The sequence below is a fragment of the Hippopotamus amphibius genome, chromosome 11, assembly GCF_030028045.1.
Source record: "Hippopotamus amphibius kiboko isolate mHipAmp2 chromosome 11, mHipAmp2.hap2, whole genome shotgun sequence".
In the NCBI taxonomy this organism is placed as follows: Eukaryota; Metazoa; Chordata; class Mammalia; order Artiodactyla; family Hippopotamidae; genus Hippopotamus; species Hippopotamus amphibius.
Window position 1 is genome coordinate 40,862,027 of NC_080196.1, and position 12,364 is coordinate 40,874,390.

The following is a 12,364-nucleotide window of genomic DNA, read 5'->3' on the forward strand; positions in this document are numbered from 1 at the left end:
GGTTGATGCATTTAACCCATTTACATTCAAGGTAATTATTGATATGTATGTTCCTATTACCATTTTCTTAATTGTTTTGTTTTTGTTTCTGTAGGTCCTTTCTTCTCTTATGTTTCCCGCTTAGAGAAGTTCCTTTAGCATTTGTTGTAAGGCTGGTTTGGTGGTGCTGAATTCTCTTAGCTCTTGCTTGTCTGTAAAGCTTTTGATTTCTCTGTCGAATCTGAATGAGATCCTTGCTGGGTAGAGTATTCTTGGTTGTAGGTTCTTCCCTTTCGTCACTTTCCATATATCGTGCCACTGCCTTCTGGCTTGCAGAGTTTCTGCTGAGAAATCAGCTGTTAACCTGATGGGAGTTCCCTTGTATGTTATTTGTTGTTTTTCCCTTGTTGCTTTTAATAACACTTCTCTGTCTTTAATTTTTGTCAGTTTGACTACTATATGTCTTGGCGTGTTTCTCCTTGGGTTTATCCTGCCTGGGACTCTCTGTGCTTCCTGGACTTGGGTAGCTATTTCCTTTCCCATGTTAGGGAAGTTTTCAACTAGAATCTCTTCCAATATTTTCTCAGGTCCTTTCTCTCTCTCTTCTCCTTCTGGGACCCCTATAATGTGAATGTTGGTGTGTTTAACATTGTCCCAGAGGTCTCTTAGGCTGTCTTCAGTTCTTTTCATTCTTTTTTCCTTATTTTTTTCTGCATCAGTGATTATCACCATTCAGTCTTCCAGGTCACTTATTTGCCCTTCTGCCTCAGTTAATCTGCTATTGGTTCCTTCTAGTGTATTTTTCATTTGAGTTGTTGTGTTGCATATCTCTGTTTGCTCTTTAATTCTTCTAGGTCTTTGGTAAACTTTTTGATCTTTGCATCCAGTCTTTTTTCAAAGTCCTGGATCATTTTCACCATCATTATTTTGAATTCTTGTTCTGGAAGGGTGCCTATCTCCTCTTCATTTAGTTGTTTTTCTGGGGCTTTATCCTGTCCCTTCATCTGGTACGAAGTCCTCTGCTTTTTCATTTTCTCTATCTTTCTGTGGCTGTGGTTTTCAGTTCCACAAGATGAAATACTGCTGATACTGCTGGATACTGCTGTCTGCCCTCTTGTGGAGGAAATATGATTTCTTTATATATTTTTTGATACTAACACCTTATCAGATCTTTGATTTGCAAATATTTTTTCCCATTCCATAGGTTGCCTATTCATTTTCATTTTGTTTCCTTTGCTCTGCAGAGATTTTTAGTTTGATGAAGTTCTACTTGTTCATTTTTGCTCTTGTTGACTTTGTTTTTGGTGTCAGATCCAAAGTATCATTGCCAAGACCAATGCCAAGGAGCTTACCACCTGTGTTTTCTTCTAGGAGTTTTATGGTTTCAGGTCTTATGTTCAAGTCTTTAATCCATCTTGAGTTGATTTTGGGGTCTAGTATAAGATAATGGTCCAGTTTGAGCATGTAGCTGTTCAGTTTCCCTAGCATGATTTATGGAAATTACTGTCCCCATTGTATATTCTTGGCTCCTTTGTTGCAAATTAATTGACCATATATGTGTGGATTTATTTCTGGCCTATAACTGAATTTTTCTAGTCTTCTTGATGAGAGCAGATACTGTTGGAGCCCTATGCGAATGCTAGGCACTACTCCCTCTAATCCTTCCAAATGATTTTCCCCCTCTAGTAGTTTCCTCACATACCTATGCTGATTACTACTCTGCTGAATACTTGAGGGGGATTCCTTTGGAGATCTCCAGGGTTCTCTTTCTCTGCAGCTCTCTCTCTAGTACCTTGTTCTGTGAACCATAGCTGCTGCCTTGATCTCCTAAGACTCTCAGCTCCATCTGTTTAACTCAGGGCATTTGCCTGGAAAGTCTCAAGACAGTAAAAAGACAGTGATCTCTCAGGGATCATTACCTTCTTTGCCTGATGTCCAGGGTCTTTAAATCTGTTGCTTTATGTATTTTGCCTGATTTTGTTGTCACTTAAAGCAAAAGGGTAAAGTCCCTGTTACTCCTTCTTGACTGAAGCGGAAGTTCCTAGATGTACATAACTCTTAAGAAATTACTAACCAGTTGTCCAGGGTCGTGGTACCACTTTACACTTCCATTAGCATAATATGGGAGTTCTAGTTGCTCCATATGTTTATCTACATTTGGTCATGTTAGTCTTTTTATTTCAGTTATTCTAGTGAGTTTGAAATGGTATCATACTGTAATTTTGATTTGTATTTTCTGAGGTAGTCATGTCCCTTTTTTAATCTTCTTTAATTAAAAGTGGTTCCTTTTGTGGCATTCACCCCACCCCTGCCAAAGAATCCAGGCCTGTTGTATTGTTCCTTGATTTGGATTTGTCTGATTATTTCCTCATGATTAAGTTTGTTAATCATTTTTTGTCAGGCATGCTACATGGATGATGTTTTTCTCAGTGTGTTACATCAGAAAGCACATTATGTGAATTTGTGCTTATCATTAGAGAGGAAACATTTGATCACTTGGTTAAGGCAATGTCTTCTAGGTTTCCCTGTTTAAAAGTATCTTTTTCCTCTTATAATTAGTAAGCAATCTGTGGGGTGATAGTGTGACACTGTGAGAATTCTTTTTCCCCTAGCGATCTTTGCTCAGTAGTTTTAGTATTCATTGATTCTTATCTGAGTCAGTTTAGTTATTACTATAGAGATGATAAAATGGTAGTCTTTTATTTCTGTCATACTTTATATATATTAGTTGACTTTTTCTCTAAAGAAGACATTTTCCTCCCCTGAACACACACTTATTTTAGTATCCTGTTTGGATTCATTCTGTTTTTAATTTATAAGCTAATTCTTAACTTCACTCTTTAAAATGTTCTCAGCTTTGGGCTGTGGCTTCTTCAGGCTGGTTCCTGTTTCCTCTTGACATGTTCCCTTACTGTTGGCACAGCAAAGTATTCCAGGTTTGCTGTGGATTTGGCAGTTTCTTTAAGGAGTCCAGGTTTTCCTTTAGTGGAGAATCTTATTTAAAACAAAAGTCTGAGCACTAGATCATAATTACATATGTATGTCTTGACTTTCCAAGTTATGTAGAAGCTTCTAGTGGTCGAAAATACCAACGTCTTCCAACTAAAATCCCTGCAGTGCCCTAGCCCTAGCACTACTAGGCCTAGAGCATTCCTGTTATGAGGTGAGATTAGGCTGTTCATACAGAAAGAGAACACACGGTGGCAGTAGAATCAGGATTCGTTTTGTGAAGTACAGAGCATAAAGCAAGTTGGTTTCCTATTTTTTTTAAATGTTGACAATTACATTTTAAGGTTGTTTTGGTATATTGTCTTCTGTAGCTAAAGCCAAATTTGCCTAGCTTTGATACTATGAGAGTAGGCATTGTAACCCTGGACATTAGTTTTGACATCAGGGAAGAAGCTAATCAACACCTTAAGCTTAGTGCTTTCACTAACTTTATGTACATGCTTCACTTTTATTTTTAGCGCTGGTTGTTTTAATATGCATAGTTTTATTGATAAACTAGACCCCCAAAGTTTTCCATATTTTGGATACTTTCTGTGACTAAAGCATTAAGTAACCTTCAGAATTTCAGAATATTGACAGCTAGATTTTTTTTTTTTTTGTCAAGCTCTGTAACTTTTTATACTGAAAGAATACAATAATAATTTCATTGGGGTGGAACACAGCTTGTCTTGCTCCTTTCTTCTCTTCTATCTGCCTTTTCCTCCTTAACACACATCTAGATATCTGCATGGTGTTTGAAGTTTTGGGGCATCATCTGCTCAAGTGGATCATCAAGTCCAATTATCAAGGGCTTCCTCTGCCTTGCGTCAAAAAAATTATTCAGCAAGTATGTATCTTAGCATTTTCTATGTGGTGGGGTTTTTTAAGGTTATGCTCCACTTATAGTTATTATAAAATATTGGCTGTATTCCCTGTGTTGTATAATATATCCTTGTAGCTTATTTTATACATGATAGTTTGTGTGTGGTAATTTTTTTAGATTCTTAAAGTGTCAGGAGTTTCCTATTTCCAATAGAATTTTATTTTTAAAACTAGGTTTTTTTGATTGTTGAAATTGTTTATTCAGCCCCTAGAGTTTATTGTGTTTATTCTGTTTTTAAATGTTTTAGCATGACCATTTTCCCCCCAGGTTCATCTTCTGTAATAATTATTAGATGGGGAGCTGTGTGATGCCTGATTTTGAAAATTTGGAGCCCTTATCCAGAAGTTCTGGTTGCAAAAATTGATTATATATTAGTAGAAAATTGCTTTGTCAAATTAATATATAACATTATTCATGAGCATTTTCTCATATTCTAAACAGCTTTCAGTATACAGTAAAGAAGTTTATCATCAGGAAAATAGTAATACTTCAAAGGGCAAACAGTTTGTTTAGATATTGTGTTTTGTTGGACAGAGCACCAGACTGGGAAACAAGAGACCTTAGTTCTTTTTATCAACAAGGAAATTTGAATTTAAAGATAACGAAATCTCTTTTATCACCTACATTTCAATAGTTAAAGGATATGTCAACCATTTATTCTCAGTCTCTATAACGTACTTAGTTAACGAATACCTCCAAGTAAAATTAGCTTTGTAAAACTTTGGAAGAACTTTTTACTGTAAATAAACACCTTTGTTCATAGTTTACAAGTAATCTTTCTGGGAAAGTTTGTTGTGCTTTAAAAAAAATGCTTTTTTCTCTGTAGAAAACTACCATATCATTTTTATTTTTTATTTTTTCAAAATATTGTATTGTGATTTCTTCCTTTTCCAGAAAGACTTGTATTCTGTGTTTGCAAGTCTACTGCTCTATTCCCATTCAGGTGTTACAGGGTCTGGATTATTTACACACCAAGTGCCGTATTATCCACACTGACATTAAACCAGAAAACATCTTGTTGTCAGTGAATGAACAGTACATCCGGAGGCTGGCTGCAGAAGCAACAGAATGGCAGCGATCTGGAGCTCCTCCACCTTCTGGATCTGCAGGTATATTTTCTCTGGGGACTTCACTTTCATTAGAAGTTGAGATGTACTTGTTTTTATTTCTATTACCTGGCAATTAAGTAAAAGTAAAGCACTACTAATTCATTTAACACTAAGATACAGTAAGTACTTATATAAGAAATAGTTCCAGCCTTCAAAAGACTTTTTTTATACTCAGTATTATTCCCATAGGGGAAGAAGACTGTGCCTTTTACAGTCCGGATATGTTGTGTATTATAAAAGCTGATTCGTGTTGTTGTTAAAATGTTTTCTCTTGTCATTTGATGGGGTTTTTTTTATGTTCATACATGCTTACCTGTGTGAATCAGTGATCCTTGTGCAGATGACATTGCTTTTAAAAGCTTGGGTTTTTATAACACTGGAATGGACATACCTATTTTGAATCCTTGTTTCATTCGTTGAATGACCTTGGACAGTGACGACTTCGTTGCTCATGCAGGAATTACTGGGATTAAATTTAATGTTAAAGCAGTTAGTAGTATGCCACACAGTATTATGTGTTAAATAAATGGTGGCTACTATGATTATGAAGATTTTTTTCCATTTGTGGTACAGATTTTAATTTTAGTAGTTTAATTATATTTGAGGAACTCGCTTGATCCTCGTGGTAAAATATCAGTTATCCACAGACTTCCTTTAAAAAAGAAGGCCTACAAAGGGGGCAAGTGACAGTTGTTCAGTGGGCATAGAGTTTCATTTTTGCAAAATGAAAAAGTTCTAGAAATATTACACAGCTATGTGAAATTAACACTACTGAACTGTACACTTAAGAATAGTTGAGAGAAATTTTGAGTCTTTTGCCACAATTTAAAAAAAATGTTTCTTTTTTCCTTAAGGAAGACTGAAGATTCTACCTCCCACCTAAGCTAAACTAATATCCATAACATGCTGTGTAATAAATTACTGTAGCTCTTAATGCCCCTCTCCTTTTAAAACTGACAAGTGTCAAGGGGAACAGTTAGTCCTGGGTGGGGATGAGAGGGTTGTTGCCTATCATGTTCTGTTTTAAGTGGTACATGGGAATGGGATATTAGCAGCATTAATAGTATAAATCAGAAATGAAGGCTTGGTTCTTTGCATACATTGATGTTATCTGGAGAAGAATTTATTTGAATCTATTTTAAGTTTATTGACTTTTGTATGCATTGTTTGTTCTTTCTTTAAAAAAAATTAACGTTGCTTCTACCAAAACTGCTTAAAAACAGTAGTTCTCTCTACAATATAAACTGTACAAGAAAGACTTTTCATTCTGGTAGGGTGTCTTAGTTTATATTGCGTGCTGAATGCCAGGTTTCTTACTTGGTTTTCTTTTCTTTTCAGTCAGTACTGCACCCCAGCCTAAACCAGTAAGTATAAGGTGTTTCTGTATCTAATTTTGATCTATGGGCAATGGCCAGGGATTCTTCTGTTATGGATCACAGTTTGTTTAGAGTTTAGAAACCAAAGGAAAAAAAATATTCCTGCGCTTCTGTAATTTTCTCCAATAAATTTCTGTGCATCTTCAGCAAGTTTGTACTGTTGAGGTGTCCATAAATTTGAGTGTGTCTGAGAGTGGACCAGCCCCACAGACTGTTCAGAGAACCAAGATTTGTTGTTAATTTTGTTTTAATTTGGTTTCGTAAGAGTATCTGCATTTTTTAAGTTAATGAAAAACTTAAGCACTATGTTAGGGCAAGAGTGGAATTTAATTAGGAAGTAATTAAAATTAAGTTATCTCCAACTGGGGGTAATGGATTAGCCACCTGAAGGCTTTATCTGTTTGTAATCTCCGCCCAGGCTGACAAAATGTCAAAGAATAAGAAGAAGAAATTGAAGAAGAAGCAGAAGCGCCAGGCAGAATTACTAGAGAAGCGAATGCAGGAAATTGAGGAAATGGAGAAAGAGTCGGGCCCTGGGCAAAAAAGACCAAACAAGCAAGAAGAATCAGAGAGTCCTGTTGAAAGACCCTTGAAAGAGAACCCACCTAATAAAATGACCCAAGAAAAACTTGGTATAAATAGAGCATCACAAAAATTACTTTATAGAAAACTTTTAACATTAATTTGTCATTGTTTTATAATATAGTGGTTTCATGCATACACAACATCTCTGGGGGTGTCCTTATACAGTAAGAATACAGAACTTGTAATAAATGTTAGCTAGGTAATATGCAAATGTAATTTCTAACTTTTCTCAGGAAATGCAACATAGACCTCATTTAGCAATTGGTAAGGATAAGAAGATCTTTGTCCTCCCATAAACAGGTTTTAGATTTGCAGTCATGTTTTTATGTCACCCTGTATAAGTTCTAGAAAATGTTTTAATCCTGTGGAGAGTTTTTTTGTTCTTGCACGCGTATGCATACACGTACATCCTTTTTGTCTGTTTGTTCCTTAGAAGAGTCAAGTACCATTCACCAGGATCAGACACTTACGGAACGTGGTGTAGAGGGTGGTGCAGCAGAAATTAATTGCAATGGAGTAATTGAAATCGTTAATTATACTGAGAACAGTAATAAAGTGACATTGAGGCTTAAAGAGGATCTACATAATGCTAATGACTGTGATGTCCAAAATTTGAAGCAGGAATCTAGTTTCCTAAGTTCCCAAAATGGAGACAGCAGCACATCTCAAGAAACAGACTTTTCTGCACCTGTAAACTCTGAGGTGTCAGATACCATGATGTGCCAGTCTTCACCAAATGTAGACCGCTCATTCAGTGAACAGGACATCAGCCAACTTCAAGAAAGCATTCGGGCAGAGATACCCTGTGAAGACGAGCAAGAGCAAGAACATAATGGACCACTAGACAACAAAGGTACTTCCCCAGTACTCCTTTCCTGCATAACAAATTCATGAATTTCTAAAGTCAGACAGATAAGGACAAATAATGTATGTTATCACTTATATGTGGAACCTAAAAAATAAAACAAATGAATTCAGCAAAATAGAAACAGACTCACAGGTATGGAGAACAGACGGGTGGTTGCCAGTGGAGAGAGGGAGGAGGGGAAAGGAGGGATGGGAGGAGGGGATTGAGAGGAAAAAACTACTGTGTATAACACGAGGGTGAGTCAAAAATTATCCGTACTCCGGCTGTAAAATAGATAGGCTGCAGGGATATATTGTACAACACAGGGAAATATAGCATTATTTTGTGGTAACTTTAAATGGAGTATAATCTATAAAAATGCTGAGTTGCTATGTTGTATACCTGAAACTAATATGTTGTAAATCAACTACAATTTTTTTTAAATCACCATATAAGAAAAAAAATTTTCATGAATTTCTGAACTAAAATACCATTGTTGTTACAAATATAGCTTTACAGCAGTTGTCTGGGTTACCATCAATGTGTAAATGTGTAGCTCAGTTTGATTTTTATTGTTCAAATAGTGAATGCACAGCATTTTACTTGTCACTGTGAAGACAGGTTTTAATTCTGGAAACGCAAAGTGTTGCTTTACTTGTTTTATCTTAGGAAATTTATTCTAGGTTGCCAGTTGAGGGCCTGGCTATATTAACCTTGCAGAGTTTTATTAACCTTTGGATATTTCTGTGTTCATTGAAGAGTCTTACTGATGATACCTGTTGTCTATAGGAAAATCCACTGCTGGAAATTTTCTTGTTAATCCCCTTGAGTCAAAAAATGCAGAAAAGCTCCAAGTGAAGATCGCAGATCTTGGAAATGCCTGTTGGGTGGTAAGCTGAACTTGTCTCAGTCTTTTGAAGTGACTGGGGATGAATAAGAATTTGGACTTAGTTGTGCTAAAAGAAGAAAACATCTGCAGTTCTGAACCCAAATTGCCAGTTAACATTTTAGTGATTTTTTTTTCTTTTTTTACTTTTAACCATTTACATCAGTAGAGAGAATGATATGATGAAACAATCCCCTCCTGCCCCTACTCCAGGTACCTGTCACCCAGATTCAGTAATGTCAGCATGTCAGCTCCTGGCCAGTTTTGTTTTTTTGTTTGTTTTTTGTTTTTTTTTTTTTGAGGTACACCAAGTTCAATCATCTGTATTTATACACATATTCCCGTATTCCCTCCCTCCCTCGGCTCCCCCCCACCCTCCCTGTCCCAGTCCTCTAAGGCATCATCCATCATCGAGTTGAACTCCCTTTGTTATACAGCAACTTCCCACTGGCTATCTGTTTTACAATTGGTAGTATATATATGTCTGTGCTACTCTCTCACTTCGTCTCAGCTTCCCCTTCACCCCCGCCCCCCCAAACCTCGAGTTCTCCAGTCCATTCTCTGCATCTGCATCCTTGTTCTTGTCTTGTCACTGAGTTCATCAGTACCATTTTTAGATTCCGTATATATGAGTTAGCATACAATATTTGTCTTTCTCTTTCTGACTTACTTCACTCTGTATGACAGATGCTAGGTCTGTCCACCTCATTACATATAGCTCCATCTCATTCCTTTTTATAGCTGAGTAGTATTCCATTGTGTATATATGCCACGTCTTCTGTATCCATTCATTTGTTGATGGGCATTTAGGTTGCTTCCATGTCCTGGCTATTGTAAAGAGTGCTGCAATAAACATTATGGTACAAGTTTCTTTTGGGATTATGGTTTTCTTTGGGTATATGCCCAGGAGTGGGATTACTGGATCATATGGTAGTTCTATTTGTAGTTTTTTAAGGAACCTCCAAATTGTTTTCCATAGTGGCTGTACCAACTTACAGTCCCACCAACAGTGCAGGAGAGTTCCCTTTTCTCCACACCCTCTCCAACATTTGTTGTTTCCAGACTTTGTGATGATGGCCATTCTGATTGGTGTGAGGTGATACCTCATTGTGGCTTTGACTTGCATTTCTCTGATGATGAGTGATGTGGAGCATCTTTTCATGTGTTTGTTGGCCATCTGTATGTCTTCTTTGGAGAAATGTCTATTTAGGTCTTCTGCCCATTTGTGGATTGGGTTATTTGCTTTTTTGGTATGAAGCTTCATGAGCTGTTTGTATATTTTGGAGGTTAATCCTTTGTCCGTTGTTTCATAGGCAATTATTTTTTCCCATTCTGAGGGTTGCCTTTTAGTCTTGTTTATGGTTTCTTTTGCTGTGCAAAAGCTTTTAAGTTTCATGAGGTCCCATTCGTTTATTCTTGATTTTATTTCCATGATTCTAGGAGGTGGGTCAAAAAGGATGTTGCTTTGATGTATGTCAAAGAGTGTTCTGCCTATGTTTTCCTCTAGGAGTTTGATAGTGTCTGGCCTTACATGTAGGTCTTTGATCCATTTGGAGTTTATTTTTGTGTATGGTGTTAGGAAGTGTTCTAATTTCATTCTTTTACATGTTGCTGTCCAGTTTACCCTCTACTTCGCCGCCATCTTTTCTCCTCCCAGTTTTGTTTTTATCTGTGTCCTCACTGACTTTCATACTCTCAGTGCCCACATCATACTTTCCCTCATATTTTTAAAATCAGCATCTAACTTATTAATTGTAACCTTTTAATTCATTTAATATATTTCAAGCACTTTTGTCAACCAAAAATTTGCATCAAATTCAGTTGGTTATGTGGTATTTGTTAATATGCTATATAACCTTTAAATATTCATGACAGTTGTTTGTAATGAGCATCTTTGCTCATAAGTCTTTAGTAGTTGACCTTAGGACATGTCGTAGACATGAAATTGCTAATTTAGAAGTTGGTTGCTTTTTTTAAAGGAGGTTTTTGACATATAGTATCATATTAATGTTTACCTAGTTAAGAATGCTTTTTTGTGTTTTTAATGAATATCTTTTTAAAACCTGCAGTAGAATGATTTACACATAAATGATACTATTCAAAGAGCTATATGCTTTGTAAACAGGGATGTCAGAGACTATTGAGGCAAAATCCACTTTAATAAGTCTTATGTTTATTTTTGTACTTCAAATTCCCTATTCCATATGACATCCTGTACCTAATGGTTCATAACCTAGAAGGATCTCACTTTCAATATTGACTCTAGGATATTGATAACTTTGTAGCAAAAATGAAGTCAGCGCTTAGCACTGACTAACAGAAATGTAGAAAAGCTTTTCAAGTAATTAGAATTATTTCGCCATGCCACGAGACAGTCCAGGTCACCATATATTTTCACCTGATGACTACAGTAGCCCTGTCACTACTCTCTTCTGTTGTCCTTGCCTCTTACCAGCTATTCTCAACATAGATATCAGAGTGATGCTTTTAAATGCAAGTCACGTCAGCTATTCTCAAAATCTTGTGGTGGCTTCCTTCAGAATGACTGCCAAAGTCTTTACCATGGCCCACACTCCACCAAGCAAAAAATACTATTTCTTCTGCCTGGATTTCTCTTCCCAAGATAATGTGTATAATTCACTCCTTCAAGTTCCTATTCAAATGTCACCTTACCAGGGAGATCTTCCCCTGTACACCTAACATACAACAATTAGCAAACCACCACTCTTTACACCCATGCACCTTTATTATATTTATTCATGTATTTTCTTTTTCTTCCTCTCCCCCCTCAATTTTTTTCTCCACAGCACTTAACCCAATCTGATACTATATATTTGTTTAATATCCTTCTCACTGTAATGTATGTCCTATCACAGCAGCGATTTTTTCATTCACTGCTGTATCTGTGGTACTTAGAACAGTGCCTGGTACATAGGAGGTACTCATTAAATATTTAAGTAAAACAGTTATAGAAGAAAATAGTGACTCTATAACAAACATCACATGGTATAAACTTCAAATGTTTGTCAATTTTTTGTTCACATCATGTTTCAAGCTCCTTTGCCTTTGTGTTTGGAAGACCTTCCTTCATTCCTGCTTCATGCATTTGGCATACTCTGCTTTATTTGGGTACAGTCTTTCCTGTCATTTTTACTACAATAGAATCAATCTCTCTCTCTTCAGCTATTACATACATTTTTTAATCTGTCTCTATGCTAAAATGACTTTACATTCTTTTCATCCATTTATTCAGCAAATATATGGGCACATATTCTGACCTGGGCACTAGGACAGCGGTGAACTAGACATGAGTGCCTTGTCCTGCTAGATCCTGGCCTAATCTCACATCTTGTTGGTCTCTTAAGCACTGCAGCGTGTGGTATTCGGTAATGGAATTTTATATGATTTTCAAAGAGCTTGATTTTTTAAAATACTACGCTTTTGCTCATCAGTTACACACATACTTACATAGTTTAAGGACACAGATAAATTTTGATTCAAAAATCTATCCCCCCTCCCTTTGCCAATTTTTCACTCCCCACACATATATTTACCTTCACATTGCTAATAAATAACTTGGGTATATTACTTCCAATTCTTTTTTTCAGTTTTAGGTATTTCTCCCTTCTGGAAGGTAGGACTTATTTACCACTACACCCATTCCCTATCTTGTCAATTTAATATGACTTTTGGCTAAATAATCCCATATTT

General features: G+C 36.4%; 1 protein-coding gene across 1 annotated transcript in view; it reads left to right on the forward strand.

Annotated features, from left to right (window-relative positions):
* The window catches only part of SRPK1 (SRSF protein kinase 1), an 82,201-nt gene that overhangs the window by 53,534 nt on the left and 16,303 nt on the right, over nucleotides 1–12,364 (forward strand). Inside the window, 6 exon segments of the mRNA XM_057698455.1 lie at nucleotides 3,708–3,814; nucleotides 4,794–4,959; nucleotides 6,298–6,323; nucleotides 6,754–6,967; nucleotides 7,354–7,773; nucleotides 8,557–8,657. Coding sequence (XP_057554438.1) covers nucleotides 3,708–3,814; nucleotides 4,794–4,959; nucleotides 6,298–6,323; nucleotides 6,754–6,967; nucleotides 7,354–7,773; nucleotides 8,557–8,657 — 1,034 coding nt within the window.